We start from the raw sequence: 27,575 nt of genomic DNA, 5'->3' as shown, positions 1-27,575 counted from the left end.
GGACTCCCAGATTCCACCATGAACCCCCCACCCAGGAAATCGTGGCCTCCACCTCCACCGCCCATCGGAGGTGGAGAAGAGCCCCTTGTCCTTGGATTGGACAAGGGCTCGGAGGGGGAGGGGAAAGCTTGGCTGCCCCTCCCCTTCCGAGACCCCCCAATCCATGGACCATGCGGGCTGGTATAGTCAGGGTGCGGAGCCCCACGCGGCCGGTGCTCCGCATTCTGGCTATCCCAGCCTGCATGGGGGACAAGGGGTTAAGGAGGTCTGGGAGGGGGGACCCCACGTCGTTTTTTTTTTATATTTCCCACACTCAGAACGAAGTAAGTAAAACTCTTCCCACTTGGGGGAATCTATGAAAATAATACACTATTGTTACCTGTGCAAAAAAACCTGACATTTTCCGCATTTAAAAGACATTTTTGCCCTTGAAACTTAAAAATCGATTTTCTCAAAAACTATAAGGTCTTTTTGAAAAAAAATTTTCCTCTTATTCCCACTGATCCCCTTAATATACCCTGGGAATTTGGTGTTCCTAAACTTTAAGCAGGCTTTGCTATTAACCGTTAAAGTCGGCGGGTTTTTAAATGTATACATTTTTACTTTGAAACTTTAACATCGATTTTCTCAAAAACTATAAGGTCTTTTTGAAAAAAAAATTTTTCCTCTTATTCCTCCTGATCTCCTTAATATATTCTCCAAATTTGAGGCTCTTAGCATTTAAGAGGCCTTCGCTATTAACCCTTAAAGTCGGCGGCTTTTTTATATTATACGGAGCGTTACGGTTTAACGCGAAATTACGGTAGCGTTTAATGCGAAATTACGGCATGAACAAATAACCATTGTAATGCAAAAATTACGCGAAAATTACGCTTACGCGAAATTTCGCGAAATCCTTCTTCATTACGATTATGTACTTACGGCCATAATCGTAATTACACTAATTACGCGAAATTTCGCGAAATCGTAATTAGGTCATTACGCTCATCTCTACCAGCTCCCAATCACAGGACCTGCATGGGGTGTGGGGACCAAAGGGGCCCTATGCTTTCTTTTTTGCAGGGGGGCCCTATTAAGTCTAGTTACGCCCATGCTTTGTACCGTACCTGTTGTGTCTGCTAAATGCCTATTCTAATGATGTTTTAATGAAGTTCCCTTCTAACAGCAATTTCATATTGACTGTGAGATTTTGTAACATTTCTCTAATATGTCTCTTGCATGGCTGCTGCTAATGTTATCTTGTGGACTCTATTATAGAAACTGCAACTTGAAGCATCATTGTTTACTCTGTTTACTTCTACAAAACAGCAGATTGTAGCTGTTACAATACAATATGGAGCTGCACGTTGCTGTAATTGTGTCATTGTTAGCAGCAACTCCATTGGGAAATATTAGAAGCCGTTGTGTTTTAGATCTCCTTGATATTTTGCACATTGCTCTTAATAAATCCTGAAATGTAAATGTATATTTCCCAATCTCACCTAGTTGTCTGCTCTCTTCAAAATGCCAACCCGTGCCACAGTGAGACAGGTAATTATGGCGAACCACAAAATAAATGCATGATTTATTGATACACTGAATTAGTGGTTTCAATTAGTGGCTTGGGGGAAGGGGTAGTGTTAAGTGTTGTTTGAGGGGCTAGTGTTAGACATAGGTAGGGGAGGTCCCAAGTGAGAGTTAGGTTGCGATAGGCAATAGTGGAATGCCTATATCTATTATTAAGAGATATTGTACTACATCTGGCGCGCACAAAAAAATGTTTGCTTTACCATGTCCCTAAATTTCCAAACGCTATTATTGCATGTATGCATGCCACATACTTCAACAACAGCATCTAATCTGAACATTGTCTTTTCAACACAAACTATTTTTCCACGTTTTAGCATTATGTGCTACTGGTAGCTGGCAGAACTTTGGAGACGACTATTCCATGCCTGTGATTCACTATCATCTGTTATTATACATTATGTTGCCTCAGTACTTACCATAGCTGAACCTATGTTGCGTATCACCCAACAGGTTTGGAACTGTAAAACAACATTACGTAAAATAATGAGAACATATAACTCGATAAAGATGGTCTGCAAGGCAAGCAATTCATCAATACAATAGGTTACCATATTACCTCTTGCCATGCCCATCATCGGTGTAATTTTATTAAATCCTATTTAAACATTAAAAAAAGTTATTGGGCTAGTCCTGACTAGTTCAGCACTAGCCCATAGCTCTACCCACAGCACAGTGTTGATGTAAGTAGGGCAGGCTGAGTACTGATTTTCTCAAGAAGTCCAAGCAGTAACAAGTAATTTAGCAATTTTTCTACTTTTCGTGGCCATTTTCTGTGGTCCTGGTTGCATTATACTCAAAGGCATATGACAAAAAGAAATGACAAAGTGAATGTACAGTTCCAGTGGTCTGACGCTATTTTTGCTGCAATTTTATCCACGATGTACAACTTTTCCTGTGACCGTGTGTACGTTTGTGAGATTAAACAATCATGTATCATGATGCGTGGTGATCAGATCATTTATATCCCGAAATTGTTCAAATGTAGGACATGCTGCAAGACATCAGGTTGATGTGGTCGATTGGGTGCACGGCGGTAATCGCGTATAATATTGGGACGAGCAACGAACGTGACGTGACAGGACAGTGCGACTTCCCCTAATGTGAATGTGCCCCCCGCTCATGAATTTAATACTTACCTGTCTGCTTTCTCCCTCTGTGGTCCCCATGCATCTTCTGCATTGCCTAAAGCAGCAGACGTCACTCACGCATCACGTGCATCACGTGCTTAACGTTGGAAGCCCAGTGCCAATGTGGAAGATGAATGGGGACCACAGTGGCAAACAGCGGACAGGTAAAGTATTAAATCAGGGGTAGGGAACCTATGGCTCGGGAGCCAGATGTGGCTTTTTTGATGGCTACATCTGGCTCACAGACAAATCAGTAGGGGTTGATTCACTAAGCTACACTGCTCAAGAAGCGCAGCTTAGTGTGGCAGCGCAAGTAAAATTGCTGTAGCATGCACTACTAACTTACTTGTGCTCCCCCCCAAAACGAATGGCTGCTCCAATTGTCCCACTCTGGACCCTGTCAGGTCCAGTGACTTTGAAGGACGAGATCACTGCACTTTGCTTGGCCCATTTGGCAACCTATTGGGCCAAAGTGCAGTGCTCTTCAACCCTCAAGTCAGCTAGCTAATTGTACAAGCTGTTAGTCAGTATTTCTCCTGTCTGGCTCTCAGAGAAATTGCTGAGGTTGCTGTAACCTAAAGCCCCATCTTCACCATTCAATTTTTTGGGATTCATTGAATCGATTCAATCCCACATGTCTGATCGGGATTCGATTTGATTCGATTCAATTTGCCATTGTTTTGCAATGGCAAATTGAATCGAATGGGATCAAATCCCGATCGGACAAGTCGGATTGAATCGAATCAATTAATCGAATCGGGCAAAAAAATTGTATGGTGTAGATGGGGTTTAAGAGAAGCTGAATATGTGTCTGACACGTCCGCTGCCCAGCGGATCAACTGTATATACACATCACCATGGCAACAGGGAGGTGAGCCCTACTGTCCCAGTTTGAAACATATTGTATGGCTCTCATGCAATTACATTTTAAAATATGTGGTGTTTATGGCTCTCTCAAAAAGGTTCCTGAACCCTGTATTAAATGCATGGGCGGGGGGCGCATTCACATTCGAGGGCATCGATAGAGGCGGTGGAAGCGGCATCACAAGGGTAATTCCTGAGATATTTCATGCTGAAATCTCTCGGTATTGGTCTGCTGGTGTATGGACAGGCAACAGATCTCTGTCCGATCAGATCTGATCAGAGAGAGATCTGTCTCTTGGTCAATCTGCCCATGCCTCAGACGATGTATGGGCAGAACGACCAAGAGACAGATCTCTCTCACTGATAACTGATTAGAGCTGATAAAAGTCTGTGAAATGCTTCTAAGTACAGGGAGTAGATAGAAAAAAAAATAGTTCACGGTTTGTCTGTATGAGAGCTGGGGAAAAAAACTACCACCACACCTCAGGCTGTGTTCACATCTAAAATCGAAATCGCTTACGTCAACAGTTTTCGTTTTTTTTGCACTTTTTTTCCCCTTACGATTTTGTACAAAGCGCTTTTGTAAGCACTTTTGCAGAGCTATTCAGTTTTTTCACTTCCTGACGCACGTCAGGGAGTGAACTCTTTCAACCGGAAATGAATAAATACAATGCATTTATTCATAAAAGCGTGAACGCAAGCGCTGGATAAAGCGTTTTGCTCTTTTCCTAGGCCTATATATATTTCCTATATATATATATTGTAGCAAAATTGCCCCGAAAAATGGTACATGCAGCGCTTTGCTGAGCGGAAAGTGGACGTAACGCGCTGATATGAACTGTCCCATAAGAAACCATTGCGCTAGCGATTTCAGGGCGTTTTTAAAAATCGACGGCGCTAAAAAAAAAACCGCAATACGCCCTAGGTGTGTAGGTGTGTGAACCTAAGACAGTCAAAGGTTTAAAGGTAGATTTTAACTTTTAAGTACAAAATACGCCTATCGGATTAAAGGGAAAATCTGATTCAGATTTAGCACTGTAAATACATTAATTAATCTCATCAGTTTATTTTCACTTCAGGTGTGCTTTAAGACCCTTTATTTTATATTATGGATTAGTTTAAAATGAAAAAAGTTTGAATGTAAAAGGTAAAAGTGATTTGTTCAATACCTTTTGTACCACCCAGTGATCTTGCTTCACCTGTGTGACCAAATATTAAACAGGTGTTTCTGCCTATATGGATGATACTGCAAGGCTTATCATAGACAGAGCTAATGTACTGTGCAGATAATGCGTATTCTCTAGTCTGTTCTCTCACAGCCATCTAATGCAGATCATTACCGATGCCTACACCGTGAAACATTCGCTCTTTAACGATGACATATGTGTGTCCTCTTTGTACAGTTTATGTGTTTGCTCAGCATTTGTCCATTTTATTGTGAAGACAAGCACATTTTCTTAGGTCTACAGCATGGTTAATATATGCTGTAAAACTCTGTTGCAGGCTAACAAAGCAGAAAATGTCTAGTAATATATAAATGTTATCATGTTGGAGTCAGTTAGACATCCAGTGCGGCATCTGAGAAAAAACGATTAAAGGACCACAATCACGAGAATCGCAAAATATAAAATACATGTAAACACATACAAATAAGAAGTACGTTTCTTCCTGAGTAAAATGAGCCATACATTACTTTTCTCCTATGTTGCTGTCACTTACAGTAGGTAGTAAATGTCTGACAGAACTAACAGGTTTTGGACTAACCCATCTCCTCATGGGGGATTCTCTGGGTTTTCTTTATTTTCAAAAGCACTTAGTGAATGGCAGTTGCTCTGTCCAACTCTCAAAAAAGTGTGAAGCAAGCGGGGAGGGTGGCCCGCATCTTTGTATAAATATTTTTCAGCGAGTGTTATAAAGAATAAAGGCCATGCTAAGACTCCCCCTTGAAAAGATGAACTAGTCGGAAACCTGTAGATTCGGTCAGATTTCTACTACCTACTGTAAGCGACAGCAACATAGGAGAAAAGTAATTTATGGCTCATTTTACTCAGGAAGAAACATACTTCTTATTTGCATGTGTTCACATGTATTTTAATTTTTACAATTTTCGCAGTAGTGGTCCTTTATTGATTGTTTTTAAAGGGAACCTAAACTGAGAAGGAAATTGATTTTTCCTTTTAAAATAATGCCAGTTGCCTGACTCTCCTGCTGATCCTGTGTCTCTAATACTTTTAGCTACAGCCCCTCAACAAGCATGCAGATCAGGTGCTCTGACTAAAGTCACACTGGATTAGTGGCATGCTTGTTTCAGGTGTGTGATTCAGGCACTACTGCAACCAAAGACATCAGCAGGACTGACAAGTAACTGGTAGTGTTTTAAAGGAAACATCCATATACCTCTCAGTTAAGGTTCCCTTTAAGGGAATTTAACAATGGAAATCTGCGGTTGTGGGCAAATTGCATTTATCTTAAGGTATTTAGGCATTTTGCACGATTATCATACTCATATAGACCTGATATCAAAGAATTTTAGCTGAATTTCTAGAAATACAGATTCAATATCTCACCTGAATTGTGACTATGGTGCATTTTACTAAATCAGCATTGGCATTAAAGAATTTAATCAGTTGTATATTCAAACAATTGTCTCTAGTGGCTCAGAACTTAGGAAACAGAAAAATTAAAAATAATAATATACGCAATTTATTAGCACAAAACACCAAGGTTAGCGCATGTTGCTTCTACAAACAAGTGAAGGTTACCATAACATGAGCCTGAATTTCCACTGCTTCGGCAGGTAATAAACGTATAAAAACAGAACAAGAGAAATGTAACTAAACTAAATCCGCAAGGCTTTTCTTTTAGTGAGTGCTATTATAATAATCAGTATAAGGGATAGAAAACTCTGCAAGAGGGGCAAAGATAGCAAGTGTGGGTGGTTGTGGACCTAAAGCAGATATACAACTTTATTATCAAAAAAAAAAGTACAAATAAAAAAATACCTGTTAGATATAACAATAAAAAAAACTAGCTAGGAGCACATAGCTTTAGCACTGGTGAAGAAGTGTAGATAAAATATTCTTATCAGGTGTAGTGTGAGATCTCATCTTACCATCAGCCATTCTGCAGGTCTCACACAGCTGCTCCTGTCCTCTCCACAAGTCAAAGTGTGCGATGCCTGTGACGACTCAGATAGGACAAATATTCAAAGACAGCCCTCATCAAACATTAACCATCCTTGGGATAATATTTCTCCCAGTCACGAGGGATGCTCAATTTGGAGAGAGGAGAGTGGGGATAGGCTCTGGAAAAATACAAGAAATCTACATTAACATTTCTATTGACAGGAGAAGCTGACAACATGTACTCATTTCCTGAGGGCAGCAGTGGAGAAACTCAATTATCCTTTTCCACAAACTAAACTGTTGTGCATCTTTACGGGTGGGGTCACAATTGTCTCATGGCACTTGTGGGACTCTTCTCTGAGGTCAGCAAAGTGGCCCTCATTATAGATAATTAATTATCAACATGTAATGTTTTGTTTAATTGTTTTCTTTGGTCAGGTTATAAAACTCCAGATGCTGAACAAAATACAACTCCTGCCATTACTTTTTAGTTCTGGAAAAGGATAATCTTTGAATGCCTGTATTGCATTCTGTTTCCCCAGTTGGGAGATTTTTCATAATTTCCTCTCCAGACAGGATGGGGAGAAACAAGATCACCTTAAAAAAAAACAAAAAAAAAAAAACACAGGAGCCCAAAGGGTGCAGTAAAAAACAAAAATTGGAGGAAGTGAATGAAGTGTACTCACAAAATGGGACTTAGTCCAACACTGATCTGAGAGGACAGTGGCACAGGCAGCAGGAGCCCAAATGTGCCCACATAGTATTTATATTACGTGGTGCAGTATGGTGCCGGAGGGCATCAAAGTGTCAGACTTAGTATTCATAACCTTATGAGTAAGGACACTAAGTAGCTAGAAATGCATTAACTTGTAGCTTGTGTTTCTTGTCTACTTTGGGCAACAAAAAACGTTTACAATTTATTGGAGCTCCTAGCTATCTTTAATGTTTGTTAGGCAGTAGTACACTTGCATCACATTTTATCTCCTTTTCTATTCATTACAAAATTGCATTTGCTTTAACTGCTGCTGCTTGGCATTGAATGCGGCTTTTCTGATATCGACCAGTAGTACCAGTATTCCTAAGCTTTATTTGCCATTTGCCTGCCCATATAGCCATCCTGTCATTCTCATTCTGTTGTATGTCACTGTCTTGCTGTTGTCCTAAGTGTTGGTAGATCATTTTGAATCATCTGTTTCTTCTACCAGATCATTAATAAAGAAAATAAAGACAACCAGGGCCCAAAACTGAACCTTGAGGGACCCTTTTTCCAACAATTGCCTGTTATGAGTATAATCCATTTACTTGTACTCTTTGCTTTTCATCCTTGAGCCAGCTGTCTCTATACATTTAGAACAACAGACTGCTGATTTTGACACAAGCAAGAGGCTGAAATGAATGGGTAACATTTGTGCCAACACGCATCCCGGTAATAGTAGGCCAATTTTAACTGCAATTGTGCTCACTTCTATTTACCATACTAATGCTACTGCACCGCTTATCTTCAATAACTGTAATGTTATCATTGATCATTATAATATGAAGAGATTTCACCACTGGACCTGTTACTGTAATAACACATATATATTCCAGACACTTTTTTCATATTTCCAACAGCAGTGCAGCAGCAGCAGAGAATGAAGACTGGAGCATCTCTTTCCTGTCTCATAGTCGCTGTTGCCAAAGCAGGGAGCACTGAGCAGGAAATAAATGAAAGCATGAAACCATAGTCACTGTCACACAACAGAGACCTGCACGTCAGGGACAAATTCAAACAGCTTCAAAGAGAGCAGCTGAGAAAGCAAGGGAAAACGTTTTGTTTATTTAACACACTGAATAAATCCCAATTTGCTACTAACCTCTCGCATATATTTCTAAGAGTTGTCATTTACCCAGGTCATAGTGCTGTATATCAGGGCTGGGCCAAGGCAGAGGCGAGAGAGGCTCCAGCCTTAGGGCGCAGTGTAGGAGGGGGCGCACAACTCACTCAGCTATCATTCCCCTATTGTGTTTGAAGCAGGGAGAAAGAAGAAAAGGTGATACATGCAGGGCCGGGCCGAGGCATAGGCTGGAGAGGCTCCAGCCTCAGGGCGCAGTGTAGGAGGGGGCGCACAATTCATTCAGCTGTCATTCCCAATTGTGTATGAAGCAGAAAGAAATAAGAAAAGGGGATACATAGCAGTGACTGCGAGCCAGATAACTAGATATTAAGGTGTTGGGGAGGTTGTGGGCCCTGTGGCCCTCTTAGTCTAATAGCAATCAGAGTGTGACGGCTGGGGTGGGAGGGATGGAGGGGCGCACTTTGGTGTCTCAGCCTTGGGTGCTGGAGGACCTTGTCCCGGCTCTGGATACATGGCAGTGACTGCAAGCCGGATAACTAGAGATTAAGGTGTTGGGGTCCCTGGGGCACCCTTTTAGTCTAATAACAATCAGTATGTGACGGCTGGAGTGGGGGCAGTGGAGGGGTGCACTTTGGTGTCTCAGCCTTGGGTACTGGAGAACCTGTGGTATATCCAAGGCAAAGAAAATAGGCAAATTCTACAGGACATCTTTTTGTGTTCTTGATGTTTAATCTCTCTTACTAAGAAACGTCTTCAATTACTGTTGTGTGTTCTCCTTCTGGAGGTAGTGATAAAGCATTCTTCATTCCCTGATTATAAATCTCTCCTAGTGGTTGCCCTTTGGGAGAAAGAAGCATAGTAGTGCTGGGGAACTAAAAATTCTGCTGGTCACCACTACAGTGATCACGCTCTCCTATTTACAACACTTACCTACTGGTTTACAGAACTGTTACACCAGTAGTTCTTAGATTTTTCCAGTGCACCTCACCCTTCATCTTTTAGCAATAAGGAAAAGGCATTTAAGGGGATTGGGGAGAAACATGCAAAATTTGACAAGCCATTATTTTACAGCTCTGCAAGGTCCTTATTGCTTTAAAAACTGCTGCAGATTTTCGGGGACCACTAAAAGCAACACACATTGCATAATTTTATCCATGTCAGCATTATTTGTTATATACTTGGTTTATACACAACATCAGCAGTAGTGATGGTCATGTCTAGAAGAACTCACTGAGAAGCATGTGTTCAGTTTAGCCCACTGATAGATACGTAAGTCTCTTATTTGCTAGTCATGACCATGTGCTAAAACAGGATGTGACCACAGCAAATCAAAGATTTTCAAATCTATCAGCTGATTAAACAAATCACATGCTGCTCCATGAGTTCTCCTAGATACGACCTTCACTAATCAGCAGCATCACAAAGGCATCTTCAAATAAGGCCCGGTTTACATTAGCGTTCCCTGTCCGGATTCGCCTGGCTGGATCCGGACCGTATACTGTACAAACGGAACGTACGTTCCGCATAGCAATGCAAAGGCTATGCGGACGTTCACATGTGTCTGTTCCGTATAGTACGGAGCCGGACCGGATCCGGACTCCGGACACTTTTCCAACATGCGCTATTTTTTGGGTCCGGATCTCCGGCCCACGCACCCGGACCGGAGCCGGACCTGAGCCTGACAGCACCATCCGGAACACAGAAACCAATGGGAAACGGAAGGCACAGAACACACTGCCTACAAACACCTGACGTTCTACCCCACTTCCTATGCGTATCCAAGCGGCCATTTCGGATGGGGACACATGGGCCAAGCATGGCTGGAGTGGAGCAGCAGTGACAGACGTGCTGGAGCTGTTTGGCAGAATGTCAGAGGTGGAGGTGAGGCCTACAGCGGAGGAACCTGATTCTACAGGTGCACCAGGTGCACCTTCTGCTCACCCCAACATTTTTTTATTTAAATTTCGCTATTTTTTGCCCAGGTCCTGATCCGATCAGGATCCGATCAGGATCTGGTCCATTTGCATGGCAAAACGCAAGTGTGAACGGGGCCTAAATGGTAGCCAAATCTAAAGTCTAAATGTTAGTCTCAACTGTTGTATTTTCTGTACATTAGTCTAAATTGAACCTTCTGTCAGCATTTTTAGTCAGTGGACAAATAGGTTGTTTTTTTAGTAGAAGGATATTTTCGTACCCTTCTTAAATGCACCTCCTATATTAGTTGCACATCCAGTGGCCACCCAGATATGATCTATGTAAGCAACTTTCAGCATGCACAGCACCATAAAGGAACGTGTGCCTCAAACTGCCTGTGTACTTAAGGCAGGACACTCTGTGTTCTCTGGCTGCCACCTCCGATCATGGACAGTAGAGAAGCATCCCTTTCATAGCATCTTTCCCATTACTCATCTTCTTCTCCTGGACCTGCACCCTGTCTCCCTCTCACAGGTATGGAGACTTATACAGAGAGGGTCGCACGGTGGCGTAATGTTTAGCGCTCTTGCCTTGCAATGCTGGGTTTCTGGTTTGAATCCCAGTCAGGTGAACATGTGCAAGGAGTTTGTGTGTTCTCCCCGTGTCTGTGTGGGTTTCCTCCGGGTACTTCGGTTTCCACCCAAATCACAAACACATACAGATAGGTTAATTGGCTTCCTTCTAAATTGGCCCTTGACTGCGATACATACACTACACGATACATACATAGACATAAGACTATGGTAGGGATTAGATTGTGAGCTCCTCTGAGGGACAGTTAGTGACAAGATAATATATTCTGTACAGAGCTGCGGAAGATGTCGGCGCTTTATAAATACTGAATAATAATAATATCTGGCCTATTTGTTCTTTCCTTTCTGTGGTGTTGGCTACTGTTTAGCTGGGGTTGAACTCTTCCTCCTTCTCTTCCTCATTGTCCTATGACACCCACATCCATAAGCCTAAAGTGTTTGTTCCAGCAGGCAGACAATAGGAAAGGTGTCACTGATTACTACATGGTCATAACTGACCATGGGCTTGATTCATTAAAGCACCACTGTCGCAAAAATCCTAAAATTTTAAATATATGTAAACATATACAGATAAGAAGTATATTTCTTCCATAGTAAAATGAACCATAAATTACTTTTTCTCCTAGGCTGCTGTCACTTAAAGCAAGTAGTAGAAATCTGACAGACCCAACAGGTTTTGGACTAGCCCATCTCCTTATGGGGGATTTTCAAGGTATTCTTTATTTTCTTTATTATTTAACCTCTTGAGGACCGCAGTGCTAAACCCCCCTAGTGACCAGGCCATTTTTAGTGAAATAGGCCACTGCAGCTTTAAGGCCAAGCTGCAGGACCGCACAATACAGCACACTAGTGATCACCCTGTAAACTGTTTCAAACCGCCAACTGCAGGAGAACTCCACAAACACCAATGCAGGTTGTAAAATTCAAAAGTTTTATTCAAAATAAAAGATAAAAAATACACTTTCTACTCCATGTAACCAATGAGAATTACAAACAACACAATCTCTAATATCACAGCCTTCTTATTATCTTCTGGTCTTCTTTCTATAGAACACTTCCGGAAGCTAGGAGGTAAGTATTTTCTCAGCGTTCCCACCCACTTTAATGAAAAATGAACCTTATTTGGATTTCCTAAACCCTGAGTACTAAAGTAATTTCAGTTTAATGCTTCACTGACAAGACCATTTTATAGTACTTTAACCTCTAAGTTTGCTGATCAGCAAAATCTTTCATAACTCAATAGTTATTTTTTTTTGTTCTCAGTCTGATCAATTATTCGGGCTATTTTTCTTATTCAATAGTTCAGCCGTTTCTTAGGAAAAGCCAGAATAATAAATGTACAAGTTAGATGGTTAGAAGTTAATAAATTGGTTGGTTAATAAGTTAATAATAAATAATAAAAGAAATAAAATTGGTTAGTGAATTACTAAATTCTTAGTAAATTAATAAGGTTACTAGAATTAAATAAGAAGAAGAAAATAACTCCGTCACTTGTTCTTATGAGCAAAACTACTCAATATGCTTGCCCAAAAAACAGCAGAAAAATAAAAACACAACAGTTTTTTTTATAAATCTCAGCTTCTGCCGCTCCTGTATGTAATCTCTTCTGTTCTTTTGCAGGACCAGTCTATTGCCCAAAAAACAGTCTATTAACAAGTACTTCTTCTAAATCTTCTTTCAACACTACTGGTAAATGGACATATTAATCATTTCTCCTTTCTTTCACAGGAATCCAGTCGGATCACTCTTCCCATAGGTAAGTATTTCTTCCAATATAACTTCGCACTATCTTGTGCACCACACATAAAATAACCAAAACGAAATGGTTTCCTGCATTTATTACTTTGGTAAAGTCAGTAAGCTATAAGAGGTTAAGATAAGCCTCTAGCAGACAGGACAGTAGTTCATTTCCTTAAAGGAATACTTAAGTAAAAAAAAAAATGACATTTACTCACCTGGGTCATCCCTCAGCACCCCGAAGCTGGATGGTGCCCTCGCAGCCCCGCTCCGATCGTCCTGTCCCCGCCGGCGGCTACTTCCGGTTTGGCGACAGCCGCCAACAGGCTGGGAACGCGGCTGATTTTCCGCGTTCCCAGCCGCTGCTATCACCCTCTATGCTGCTATAGCGTATATATATAGCAGCATAGAGGGTGATAGCAGCGGCTGGGAACGCGGAAAATCAGCCGCGTTCCCAGCCTGTCGGCGGCTGTCGCCGAACCGGAAGTAGCCGCCGGCGGGGACAGGGCGATCGGAGCGGGGCTGCGAGGGCACCATCCAGCTTCGGGGTGCTGAGGGATGCCCCAGGTGAGTAAATGTCATTTTTTTTTTTTGACTTAAGTATTCCTTTAAGCAGATTCACTTTCCTCTCAATCTCACTATCTCTTAGTCTCAGGCCTAGTATATGGGTAATATGCAGTTTCTGTCTTCCATAACACAACTGTTTTCCCATTACAGCAACCATTCAGGCTACTTATAAAAATCAAAATAAAATACAAGTGAGATTATATTCATCACAGTAGGGAGGATAATTCTGAATTCTCAGCCTCCTAACACTACACTTCAGAAGTGGGGGGTATTACCAGAGCCAAATTTACTGTAATTAAAAATGTTTAAAAATCTTTCCTGTGGCATGCTGATTTATCAACACATTGATCACATTTCATACGTGTCATCTTGAACGATTTCTTTTCCAGCACTTCAGTGTCAAGAATCACTGGCTATCATCTGTCTGGCTCTCTTTCCTCTGTCTGAAATCTCTCTCCTGGCTTTCCCACTCTTTGTCAGCTTTACAGGACTGATGGCTGGCTTATCTTATGGAGGATTGAAGAATCATCATGGCTCAGTAATTTTCTCCCAAAATGTCAGCTATCGCATCGTCTGGCCTGCTTCTACTCAGCTGTGCCTGCTGCATCTTTCCCCTTCTCCTGTCTGCTCCAACTGCCAACTCAACCCCTCAGAAAGCTGTTATATCTTCCCTAACGGCTCCCCTGCTTGTGTGTCTGGTTGCTTAGCAACCTTCCCTCAGCCATCAGCTCTGCCTACCCACACATTACACATTACAACTAAGGGAAAAATGCCCTTACTTAACAAACCTGTGTCAGCAGTGCCTCTATTTAAAGCTGCTGACCAGGTAATAATATAAAAATAAAAATAAATAGATCCCCCCTCTTTCTACCTGCTACAATTCCCCCCTTCTTTGAACATTGTAGTCCTCTACAATTATACACTAAAATCATACATCAATACCAAAGGAATTCCTCTTGCATATACCTATCAGGTAATTTTCCTTGGTTAGTTCGAGTAGATTTTCTAATACATTCTAAATTTTCCACCCCCACCTCATCGAGGTCTATGGAATTCTCCCCAGTCAAAGCAGCGTTTACCTCTTTTTGTTCAAAATTTGGGATTCTTCCTGGAGAATCAAAATCGGCATTGGCCAGGAGACGAAGCTACAGTCATCAGCCAAAATCCCTGGGGCAGAACACCATGCATTCCTTGGGGGAGTCCACCATACTTTCGCAATTTCATTCACCTGAGACATACCAATTCCGCAACCTTGGTAAAGCGATATATCATCGCTATAAGACAACCATATCCATCTTGAAGGATGGTTTATCTGCTGAAGCATCAGACAATTGCTTCCTCAGATAAGCTTCCTGTAACTGCTCATTTATCGCCTGAAGTGTTTCCATCCAACACTGTCCTTTCTTTTTCCTCCTGTATCGTTGAGGCTGTGAATCTAAACTTTCAGATGCTTTTTTATTAAATGTCAGAGCTGTTTTACTCAATTCAGAACTATTTTCCCCATTTTGAATTTGAACCACAGTTTCCTGTGGTATTAACACTTGTTCTTCTTTACGTCTACTATCAAACTCAGGCCACTTTACTTCATCGTGGATCTCAATTTGAGAAACAATGGTAGACTCCAATTCAGGCCCTGTTTCTACTCTTCTTATTTGGTCATCTGGAGAGGTCCTGGCCAGGTAATCAAGATCTTCCTTCTTGATGGATTGTATCCGAGGGGTTTCGGATAAACCATATCTTTTTCGACTACGTCTGTGTCGTTGAGGTTTAGGCACTGGATTCCAGTAATCTTCCCAGTCCTTTTTTGAAGAAATGTCTGTTTCTTTTCTCGGTTCACATATTTCAATTTTCTGTGTACTTAAGTCTTTTACAGTTTCCCTTTGTGCATAAATAACTGGCTTATCCTGAATTTGCTTATCTTTTTTGTCTCCGGTATCTCTAGGTTCCCTCACCTTACCGGATTGAGTATCAGATGAAACTGAATCACACCTCCGTTTAAACTCTTTGTGCAGTGCGGGTGGTTCAGGATACCTTGCTTCTCCCAGTTTCTGATACAACAGAGACTTCTTCTGATAGTAATCAAGATCTATCTCACAATACCTGCGGGGTCTCAAATGCTTCACATACCTACTGCCTTGAACTGGAGTACCACCAGGACCAGTTACATTAGCAGCCTCTGTACCTTTAGTTCCTTCTATAACATCAAATTCGACCGTCTCCCCATTCCTCAAACTACGAAACCGGTTCCTGGAGTTGTTCTCCCTTATGGCCGTCCAATGTACAAACACATCCTTTTCTTTGCCACCTCGGGATATAAACCCATATCCTCTTTGACAATTGAACCAGTTCACTACACCCACTATCTTCTTAATGAGGGCTTTAATAATTGTCTTTAAAGGATCATTATTCCAATTTCCCCGTAACTTTTGGGGAGTCTTCGCCTTCATACATTTCACCAAGGATATTTTACTTTTATCTGGGGTCTGTTGGGGGTATCCTGCAGTCTGACCCTCGGCTGCAGGATCATTCAGTTTAAATATGGTTGTCTCTCCAACCGCCTACGGTCAGTACAGTTTCTAGTCATGTGTCCTTTTCTCCCACAATTCCAACAAACAAATGGGAGCTCCTTCTCATAATTGTTCCTAGATGATGGAACATCATCAGACGAGGATGGTCTCTCTTTCCGCAATTTCTGTATCTCCTCAGTCAACTGTTGAACGGCCCCAGTCAATATCTCCAATTCCCCCTTCCTAAATTCTTTTGGCTCTTGAATTGGTAAAGTAGGTACCTGCACACTTCTTTGGAATGACGTAGTCTGCATGGCCTCTTCCTCTTGCTGGTATTTTACAGCAAGACTAAGTAATTTGTGGAATCCTAGCTTCCTATCTCTTTCCAACTTCATCTTAAGATGTTGCCTTATAGTTTCACTTCTTAATCCGAGTAAAAATTGTTGGACTAACCAGGCCTCTGCATCCACATTTGAAATCTCGTCCTCTTCCAGCTCCTTTTGGGTTAGAGCATTCATTAAATCCTTCAGAGCATTTGCAAATTGGGGAATAGACTCTTCTCTCTTTTGTATCCGGTCAATAAATCGCTTACGCAAGATGTGTAAGTCAGCTGGGTCGCCATATATCTCCTCTAGAATCTCAACAATAGCCTCCAATGGGGTAGGTTCAGGAAATTCAGATGTCACTACGGTCTTCCGTGCATCCCCTTCCAACGCTAGAATAGCTATTTCTCATTGGATCTCAACTGGAACCTTATAAGCCTTAACAGCACTACGTATTCGTTCAATCCAATCTCGTAACAGCATGTTGTGGCCATAAAATTTAGGTAAATAGGTGGCCAGGAGCCCAACAGGTGTCATCTGATAAGCAGAGGGTGTTAAGTGGGATCTTTCCCCCACAGCGGCACTGGTTCCTGGAGTGGGGCCTTGGCCCTCTGACTGTAACTCCGCCTTCATCCTGCCGACTACGCCAAAATTATGTAAACTGTTTCAAACCGCCAACTGCAGGAGAACTCCACAAACACCAATGCAGGTTGTAAAATTCAAAAGTTTTATTCAAAATAAAAGATAAAAATACACTTTCTACTCCATGTAACCAATGAGAATTACAAACAACACAATCTCTAATATCACAATCTTCTTATTATCTTCTGGTCTTCTTTCTATAGAACACTTCCGGAAGCTAGGAGGTAAGTATTTTCTCAGCGTTCCCACCCACTTTAATGAAAAATGAACCTTATTTGGATTTCCTAAACCCTGAGTACTAAAGTAATTTCAGTTTAATGCTTCACTGACAAGACCATTTTATAGTACTTTAACCTCTAAGTTTGCTGATCAGCAAAATCTTTCATAACTCAATAGTTATTTTTTTTTGTTCTCAGTCTGATCAATTATTCGGGCTATTTTTCTTATTCAATAGTTCAGCCGTTTCTTAGGAAAAGCCAGAATAATAAATGTACAAGTTAGATGGTTAGAAGTTAATAAATTGGTTGGTTAATAAGTTAATAATAAATAATAAAAGAAATAAAATTGGTTAGTGAATTACTAAATTCTTAGTAAATTAATAAGGTTACTAGAATTAAATAAGAAGAAGAAAATAACTCCGTCACTTGTTCTTATGAGCAAAACTACTCAATATGCTTGCCCAAAAAACAGCAGAAAAATAAAAACACAACAGTTTTTTTTATAAATCTCAGCTTCTGCCGCTCCTGTATGTAATCTCTTCTGTTCTTTTGCAGGACCAGTCTATTGCCCAAAAAACAGTCTATTAACAAGTACTTCTTCTAAATCTTCTTTCAACACTACTGGTAAATGGACATATTAATCATTTCTCCTTTCTTTCACAGGAATCCAGTCGGATCACTCTTCCCATAGGTAAGTATTTCTTCCAATATAACTTCGCACTATCTTGTGCACCACACATAAAATAACCAAAACGAAATGGTTTCCTGCATTTATTACTTTGGTAAAGTCAGTAAGCTATAAGAGGTTAAGATAGGCCTCTAGCAGACAGGACAGTAGTTCATTTCCTTAAAGAGAACCTGTACTGAGTAAAAATATTTAAAATAAACACAGGAGGTAACTTCAAATGAACATTACATAGTTACCTTGCCATCAGTTCCTCTCAGAAGCTCACCATTTTCTTCTGACAATTATCCCTTCCAGTTCTGACAATATTTTGTCAGATCTGAAATATATCAGTTGCTGTCAGTAAAATATCAGTTGCTGTCAGTTATAGCTGAGAGGAAAACTGATGTAGCAGGTAATGTCCATGTTTCCCTATGGCTCAAGTGGGCGATGCTACAGTTTAACTGTGTGCTGACCAGAAAGCTGTTATGGGTAATGGCCATTTTCAAAATGGAGGACGGAAAATTCCCTTGATCACAGTGAACAAACAGGACGCAGGAGAGGAGAAAGACACTGAGGAGTAGACTACATGGAAGGTAAGTATGACTTGTGTATGCTTATTTTGACTTTTAATTTTCAGTACAGGTTTTCTTTAAGCAGATTCACTTTCCTCTCAATCTCACTATCTCTTAGTCTCAGGCCTAGTATATGGGTAATATGCAGTTTCTGTCTTCCATAACACAACTGTTTTCCCATTACAGCAACCATTCAGGCTACTTATAAAAATCAAAATAAAATACAAGTGAGATTATATTCATCACAGTAGGGAGGATAATTCTGAATTCTCAGCCTCCTAACACTACACTTCAGAAGTGGGGGATATTACCAGAGCCAAATTTACTGTAATTAAAAATGTTTAAAAATCTTTCCTGTGGCATGCTGATTTATCAACACATTGATCACATTTCATACGTGTCATCTTGAACGATTTCTTTTCCAGCACTTCAGTGTCAAGAATCACTGGCTATCATCTGTCTGGCTCTCTTTCCTCTGTCTGAAATCTCTCTCCTGGCTTTCCCACTCCTTGTCAGCTTTACAGGACTGATGGCTGGCTTATCTTATGGAGGATTGAAGAATCATCATGGCTCAGTAATTTTCTCCCAAAATGTCAGCTATCGCATCGTCTGGCCTGCTTCTACTCAGCTGTGCCTGCTGCATCTTTCCCCTTCTCCTGTCTGCTCCAACTGCCAACTCAACCCCTCAGAAAGCTGTTATATCTTCCCTAACGGCTCCCCTGCTTGTGTGTCTGGTTGCTTAGCAACCTTCCCTCAGCTATCAGCTCTGCCTACCCACACATTACACATTACAACTTAGGGAAAAATGCCCTTACTTAACAAACCTGTGTCAGCAGCGCCTCTATTTAAAGCTGCTGACCAGGTAATAATATAAAAATAAAAATAAATAGATCCCCCCCTCTTTCTACCTGCTACAACCCCCCCCCTTTTCTCCCCACCAACAGAGCACTCTGTTGGTGTGGTCTGTTCGCCCCCCCCCCTGTGTTTATTTTTTTTTTTAATAAATATTTTTATTATTGTTTTTGTTGAAAAAACTGCTGCTTCTTTAAATTCTTTCCCTCCCTCCCTCCCTCCCCACAGCCAGCCAATCATGGCGATCGGCTGTCATAGGCTTCTGCCCCAAGGACTTTACGAGCCCCAAGGACTTTACGCCAATCGGCGTTTGGCGGTCCTGGGGCTGCCGCCGCGGCCACGCCCGCCGGCGTGACGCGGTCGGCAAGCGGTTAAAGAACTTAGTGAATGGCAGTTGCTCCATCCAACTGCCAAAAATTGTGCAGCGGGCATGGAGGCTGGCCAGCATCTTTGTATAAATCCTTTTCAGGGAGTGTCTTTATAAAGAATGAAGGCTATGCTGAGAATCCCCTATGGAGAGATGGACTAGCCCAAAACCTGTCAGCAATGTCAGATTTCAACTACTTACTGTAAGTGACAGCAACATAGGAGAAAAGTAATTTATGGCTGATTTTACTTTGGAAGAAACATGCTTCTTATTTGTATGTGTTTATATACATTTAAAATTTTGAGATTTTCGCGACATTGGTACTTTAAGCCTTGCTGCTAAATAAGTGCAGCTTGAGTTAAAATGTCAGTAACAGGCAGCCTATTAGGCCAATTAAAGTGAGGGGATCTAGTCCTAAAATGCTACAGGACCTGACAGGGCTCAGGGTGGTAATAAAGGAGTAAATGTTTTTTAAAAGCAGTGTGTCATGGAAGAGCCATGAGAAAAGAAAACGCCATTGCAATCGGTTTGCTGCACCGATTGTCGTTGACGTGCCAGATCAAAATTTTATGTTTAGGTACAGCAAACTGTGAGCCTGGGGTCTCTGGCTTTCATAGCTGCTGGCAGAGTTTCTTTTCATGAGATACGTTGGCCCTCTGATAAGGCATGTTTGTTTTAATTACCTGGTTCAAAAGTTCCTTCAGGGACCATCAAGCCCAAATGGCAAAGTGTTGCTGACTTCTTTTATGGACAGAATAAACACGGCAGGGGGCCTATTCAGAAACTACAGTACTCCAAAATTCCATCGTCACAAAGGCATGCCATTGCTCTGGGGACTGAGCAGCGGCCATATTTGTTTGAACTTTGCTCTGGAAACAAAGAACTTTATGTGTTTTCCCAGAAAGGACATATTTTCACCTGAGCTTAAGTATTCATATTTTCTTCCCTTTTTATTTTTATACTGCGCTACTATTGTCTCCATAATTTTTGATTTTAATAATTTTCTGTTTATATTAATTATTTATATTGCATTCATAATAAAAGACTTCTAAAAGTCATTTATTTGTTTAGCTACCCCTACTATTTAGCCACACACAGGAAGAATTCTAGCTTCTGAAGAACGCTACTGAGAATTGTTGTTATTAGTCAGAACAGGGTGTGTTTTAACTGTTCTATTTGCAGGTATTAGTATCAGGCAGATTGTGGCTTCTCTTCCCATCAAAAAGAGATGGTGGCAGCCTAGTATTTTGTGTTTAATAGATCGCACGCCTCCCTCTGGTCTGTCTGCTGCCAAAATTCCAGCGGTTTCAGCTCATTGATTGTGTCCTCGAGATTGGATGGTCTGTGTGCTGAATCCAATTGGAAGGCATTGTGTGTTTCGGCCACTAGGGGCATGTGACACAGTGCACATTAGTTACCAGCTGCTTTAGCAGCACAGCTTAATGTATCAAGCTCCATGTTTGTTGCTTCATGTGTGCTCCGATCCTATTTTAGAAGCGCATGCGTTTTGCTGATTGCAAGGGCACCGTGATTAACGTGGTAATCGTGGTGCCCTGTACAGAGTAGTGTGATTTGTTTTTAACTCAATCACAAACATAGTGCCTGCTGTATTTTTCCTGCATTTGCGATTAGGGTAAATAAATGGGAACTTGTGCAATTCACATAACAAACACAGTGCTATGCGATCTCCAAATTGCAAAAGCCTCCTGCAGCATTTTTTCTTTTTACATGTCAGGAATAGTAATCACATGTGGCAATCTAACCCATAATCGAGGCGAATAGTGTGTGCTCGAAAACGAGTGAAAATTGCTTCAGATTGCTATTGCGATTTTCAGCGTAGAAGTGCCCCAAGGCCTTAGTGACTAGCTACGTGAAAGGGCATGAGGAAGGACAGAGTCTGGGTAGACAACAATTGGAAGGGGCGGGTCCTCCTCACATCACCTCACTCTACACACAGAGGTGAATACTCTGCAATGTTTTAGTGCACATTGTCAAAAGTGCCTTATTTCTGCCTCCAGCATTCCTGCTCTATTCAGGTCACGTCCTAGTCAGAATGAACGGATCACCTCTATGTTTTTGTAGCCTGTTCTAAAGTTTATATAGCATCTACTGAGATTCTTTTTTGTCTGTTACAATGAACTGAAGATATTTATAAGTGCTGCACATGTGACAGAGGCATAAAACCAAGAGCTGTAAAATGTTGCATAAAAATGTAACACAGGCTTGTTATATTCTTCATATCTGAAAATGCTGCTTCTGTAGTTGAAACAATTTACACAGAGGAATGATTTAGTGACAGCAGGGCTGATAATGTAGTGTACCACGCTGTATGGCTGACTGCCTCCTGTGCCTTCCAGGCTTTTAATCAAGGATGTGGACAAACACAGTCTGATTTCCCCAGCATTACCAAATATACATTCATTTGTAAGAATGCTGCAAAACATAAGACTGAGAAATCGATTAGAGCAGCGATCCAGAATTTAACCCAGATATCTTGCCTTTGTCTGAGAGAGGAATTCAATCTGCTAAAATTATTCAGGATATTTTAAGGTTTATCTGGGGTCACAAATATTGCTTTCCATGCAACCAGGCTGATATTCTAGACTAGACTAAAATGTTCCACAAGTGACCTTGCTCCTTGTGTCTGATACCTCTTTCTTCATGTACATTTAATCACCGGTAACCCCGAGTCAGACTTGGAGTGGAAAACCACAGCTTAGAGCGGTAACCCCGAGACTCGTGGTAGCTACTGGGAGGTTAATGCAGAACTCACCACCTCCCCCAGGATCCAGATTCTGGCAACCATTCTCCTTCCTGTCCTCGAAGGCTCTGGATCCCTCTGGTAAGATCGCTGTCTGTCATCATGACAACAGCTGGCGATCTCACTATAGGGTTACAGCACTGCCCGGAGGATGGAGGGAAAACTGTAGTGCTGGATCGCAGGTAAGTGAGTTAAAGGGACTCCGAGCTCATCTAAAAAATAAAAGTTGTACTCACCCGGGGCTTTTTCCAGCCCAGTGCTGGTCGGGAGGTCCCACGACGGCGTCCTGGCTCCTCTCCTACTCCCCGCTCCGGAATGGCTGACAGGCCGCAGCCCAGGCGACACTCGCCCGAGTGTCGGGCTGCTCCTTCCGCGTATGACGCGGCTGACGTCACACGCCGGCTGCCTCGCGTCATCACGGCGGCCGGCGTGAAAGTACCGCACATGCGCGATTAAATCGCGCATGCGCTGTACTGCCACGCCGGCCGCCGTGATGACGCGAGGCGGCCGGCGTGTGACGTCAGCCGCATCATACGCGGAAGGAGCAGCCCGACACTCTGCCGAGTGTCGCCCGGGCTGCGGCCTGTCAGCCATTCCGGAGCAGGGAGTAGGAGAGGAGCCAGGACGCCGTCGTGGGACCTCCCGACCAGCACTGGGTTGGAAAAAGCCCCGGGTGAGTACAACTTTTATTTTTTAGATGAGCTCGGAGTCCCTTTAAGGGCGGCTGCTGGCTCTCTAGGGGTATGATTTTTTTCTTGATTTTATGGTCTAAAATAAATGAAAAAATTGTACTCCTAAAATCAGGAAGGAATCATACCGCCAGGGAGGTTAATAGAGGCAAAAAATAACCAATATTGCTGTTTATATAGTGTAAAGCAGTGGTCCTCAAACTAAGGCCCGCGGGCCGAATGTGGCCCCCTGAGGCTCTTTTACTGCCCCCCCCCCCCACACACACACACACACAAAATGTATTACTTATAGATGCGGTCAGCTACATCTTTAAATATTGGTGGTCTGCATATAGAATAGCAGTGCTGGCATCACCCAGCCACATGGAACCAAGGAGCAGTAATTTGCTTGTTTCCAATTGAATTCCACATCAGGTGACACTGCTGTCCAATTGGACTGCAGGTTGTCACATGGGTATGCTTCACTCTCTGGCCCGCAAAGACTTCTACATCAACTTATGTATACTCCGGCCCCCCAGCAGTCTGAAGTATGTTGACCCGGCCCTCGACCCAAAACGTTTGGGGACCCCTGGTGTAAAGACTAGTCATCTTGGTGCTAGCTCTGGTAAACATACACATTAGTAAAAAGAAAACCGAACCAGTATAGCTGCACTCAAAGAACAATTCTTTATTGCAAAGCTATGCATTCTCACTAGTCAACTAAACAGCAAATCCCATAAATATGGTGGATTCCTGCATACATCTGAAACAGTGAAGAGAACCTAACTGCGTACAACAAACAGTTCTTGAATCTATACATAACCATAATTCCAATGTGAATTAACCCTTCCAGTTCAAGATGGCAATGAGTATACATCTCAGTCCAGGGAATTCAATTTCAAATCCCCTAACCTTGGCAAAAGAAAGTCCGTTCCAATTGAGACTAACAAACTGGAAGAAGATACACAAGCGCATAGTAATAAAGTTCTCCCATGAGATAGAGGCTATGCAACCGGTAGTGTGGGTAGTCCTTGATCCAGAACATGAAAGTACTGACATTACCTATTCAATTCTTTTAGTAGGTTTGGAAGGGATATAAGGGGATCTGTGTGGTAGAACAAGAGATCGTCCACGTAGGCCACCACCTTGTGCTCTGAGGATGACAGTTTAACACCTTTCACATGTCTCTTCTTATGGACAATCCGAAGATAAACCATTAGGCAACACCATTAGCCATGACCTGAGCTGGAGGATTGTTGTATAGGGCCAAAATACGAGTCAGCATATTGCTACCCAGTCCTATATGCCGAAGGAAAACCCAGTATACCCTGTTTAACATTTTTTAGTCATCTGTAGACAGGAGCAGTGCTGGGGTTCCCTTGTGATGGAGCCAATCAATGAGATCAAAAGTGGGTATGGTGTTGTCTCTGGCCTCATGACCTGGGATAATCCCTGCTTGGTCAGGTTACACCAGCATGCCCATAAGTGCGGCTACTCGATTGGGAACACTATGGCAAATGCACATTTTAAAATCGAGATAGGGCGGAAGTTAGAACAGTTAGCGTTTCTGGATTACGGTTATCTGTGCGACTAACATATCTCTCGGTAAGGAACGCGTATTCTCCTCCTCAGAAGTCAGACTTTTAAACATTTTCACTAGATAAGGGCAAAACATCACCCTAAAGGTCGTAATAGTCTAAAGGGGCCCATACACTGGTCGATTTTAACCATCAAGCGATAGCCTATTCGACCATTCTGATCGAATCGGCTAAAAATCGATGCAGCAAAAAGCATTATCGATTAGCATATCATTCAATTTCCATCCAATTTCGATCGATGTGCTTTATCGGTCCGGACAGAAAATCTGGGTCGATCAGCTGCTGGCAGCAGATCAATAACCCATAGGGTTGCATTGGATCGAATGGTGCAACACTGCATTTTGATCGATTTTCAATAGATTTCATTCTGAAATCTATTGGAAATCTGTTCCTACTGTGTGGCACACATCAGATAGATTCCTGTCAGATTTGACCTGACAGGCATCTGACAGGAATCTATCCGATGGTCGAATCTGCTGCTAATCTATAAGTGTATGGCCACCTTAATGGAGGACCATCTGGGCCAAGAGCTTTGCCAGTGGGGTCTCCTAAAGAACTTGCCTAATTTCTGGTTTTGGAAATTGGCTCTTCTAGATCTCCTATCAGTTCCACCAGAAGAGATTGCATGCCAGAGTAACAAAGCAATTGAGCAATATCCTGCCTGTGGTTTGCCACCCCAATTTTGTTTTAACCACAAGTCACATGTTTGTGTCTTAAGTTCAGGTTGTACCAGAGAATGGAACAGATTTGTATTTCTTTTAGCAGTAATTACAGGCTTAGAGCCTACAATAGTAGCAGTTCTTTCATCCCTTGTCAGCACATGCCAATATTTATTCCCTGTTGTCTGAAACCAGGGCATGATCAATCTTAGATAATTCAGTTCTGTATTCCTATCCCTTTCCTTTTTAGTAAGCATACGTCTCCTACCTATATTCAAAGCTCTGTGATAAGCTGACTTCAACAGGCCACTGGGGGGTAACCTCTCATCCTTAATCTTGCTTTCAGTTGCTTGGCCTCCATTTTAAACCCCTCCAACATTGAATAATACTGCAAATATGCAGGAATTGACTAATAGGGACTGCACGCACTTGTGCAGGATGATGCGCACTCTATTAGTGTAAGCGGAGATGTCCAGCTATCTCCTTTCCATATATAGATGAGACCAGATTGTTACCCTCCCTTAGAAGGTTGACATCATGAACTGCAAATGAGTCTCTGAATGTTTACATGTCAGGAAGATATTATAGGCAGTATTAACATTAAGACTATCAGCAAATCATTTCAAATCTGCCTCCGTTCCAGTCCAGATCATAAATACATCATCCACATAACGAAGCCATAGGGCGGCATGCTCCTGAAATGCACCGTCCACCCACACCACCTCCTCTTTCCATACAGCAAAGGGGTAGGCAGGCGTACATAGGAGAGCATGCCGCTCCCATGGTCATTTCCCCTTTATGGTCTATAGTACCAATCTTCTAAAAAATGATTGTTCAAGATAAACCGTAGGAGATCAACAACAAGCTCACTATTTACCTCTATATCAACATAAAACCTCTCCAAGCACTTCTCAATTCCTTTTAAGGCCCATACACACGTCAACCTTTCACGAACGACGGGTCGTTTGGACGTGCCATCGTTCGCACGCTAAATCGGGCGTGTGTACAGACTGTCATTCGGGTGATAAGACTGGTCTTGAGCAATCTCTCTCCCTCCTCCTCCATCCATCCATCCATCCATCCATCCATCATATCATCCAGTACAGAATTGCAGATTTTCAAAACAGCTTATATACCATAGCTGGGATTTGAACCCAGGACTCAGTGTGTAGTAGGTATCTGTCTTACCCTCTAGACCATGAACCACACTACATGCTATAGCTGGCCTAGCATAAAGCATACTACCATTATGATCAATTCGATAGTAAAAGTAGCATGATTAAGGATTTGTACTTTTTGAAAAGCATGCTTATATACCATAGCTGGGATTTGAACCCAGGACTCAGTGTGTAGTAGGTATCTGTCTTACCCTCTAGACCATGAACCACACTACATGGTAGTAGGTATCTGTCTTACCCACTAGACCATCAACCACACTCAGGGCCAGGCTGAGGCAGAGGCTGGAGAGGCTCCAGCCTCAGGGCGCAGTGTAGGAGGGGGTGCACAATTCATTCAGCTGTCATTCCCAATTGTGTTTGAAGCAGAAAGAAATAAGAAAAGGTGATACATAGCAGCGACTGCAAGCCAGATAAGTAGAGATTAAGGTGTTGGGGGGTTGGAGGCCCTGGGGCACCTCTTAGTGTAATAGCAATCAGTGTGTGACGGCTGGGGTGGGAGGGATGGGGGGGCGCACTTTGCTGTCTCTGTTATGATCATGTCTGCAGCGTTTACTGCTGGCTGCAGTGGTATTGTAACCCAAGCAGTTCTGATGTCATTACATGCATTTTCTTGCATAGTTTGGTTTGCACTTAAACTAGTTGCTGATTCCATCTGCAGTCGCTCTGAAGTTAATGACAGTTTAATATGCTTTTGTGTAAACAAACATTGTCTGCTGCAATGGAGGGGCAATCCCTTTCCTGCAGGCTGCATATCATTGTCTGCCTTTTCCTGCTGTCAGCCTGTGATTAATTACCATTCACTTGCGTGGGAATCTGCAGGTCTGCTCCCATTGGATGACCTCAGTATAAAGAACTGCTTCCTGCAATGCTTGATGGGCTACCATAGTCTCAGATTCTGTCTGTTACTCTGCCCGTGCCCCACCTCGTTCCTAGTCCGTGTGGACTGCGCTGACTCCTGCGAAGGGGTCAGCGAGTCCTCCTAGTTCTGCTCTTGTTCTAGAAGTTGTTACTCTGCTTGTCTTGTGTCATATATTGGTTCATCGCCAATATATACGCATACTTGCGCATTTTATTATTTTCCTTGTATTCGTGTTACGTTGATACATCAGTGTCGCTGATATATACGTACACGAACTGTTTATATCCTATGTTCCGTTAGTCAGCGTTCCAGCACGCTGAGCTAGTTATCCTGTTCCTGGTCCTGTTTGTGGATTGCGTTCATCTCTGCG

General features: G+C 42.3%; 2 protein-coding genes across 2 annotated transcripts in view; both read right to left on the bottom strand.

Annotated features, from left to right (window-relative positions):
- Positions 1 to 27,575, bottom strand: part of FXYD6 (FXYD domain containing ion transport regulator 6) — a 232,128-nt gene that overhangs the window by 30,448 nt on the left and 174,105 nt on the right. The window contains exons 8-9 of the mRNA XM_068242193.1: positions 6,673 to 6,738; positions 1,986 to 2,027 (exon numbers count right to left, since the gene is read on the bottom strand). Of these exons, the coding sequence (XP_068098294.1) occupies positions 1,986 to 2,027; positions 6,673 to 6,738 (108 nt within the window). The remainder of the gene's footprint in view (positions 1 to 1,985; positions 2,028 to 6,672; positions 6,739 to 27,575) is intronic.
- LOC137521520 (uncharacterized) lies at positions 6,679 to 19,012 on the bottom strand. Its single transcript, XM_068240885.1, has 2 exons — positions 13,696 to 19,012; positions 6,679 to 6,864 (listed from the first exon to the last, which is right to left on the bottom strand). Exon 1 carries the CDS (start codon positions 15,779 to 15,781, stop codon positions 14,609 to 14,611), a length of 1,173 nt encoding a protein of 390 aa, XP_068096986.1. The 5' UTR covers positions 15,782 to 19,012; the 3' UTR covers positions 6,679 to 6,864; positions 13,696 to 14,608.

Source organism: Hyperolius riggenbachi, chromosome 6 (genome assembly GCF_040937935.1).
Source record: "Hyperolius riggenbachi isolate aHypRig1 chromosome 6, aHypRig1.pri, whole genome shotgun sequence".
Lineage (NCBI taxonomy): Eukaryota > Metazoa > Chordata > Amphibia > Anura > Hyperoliidae > Hyperolius > Hyperolius riggenbachi.
The sequence above is the reverse complement of the archived record's forward strand: the minus strand, read 5'-3'. Positions and strand labels throughout refer to the sequence as shown.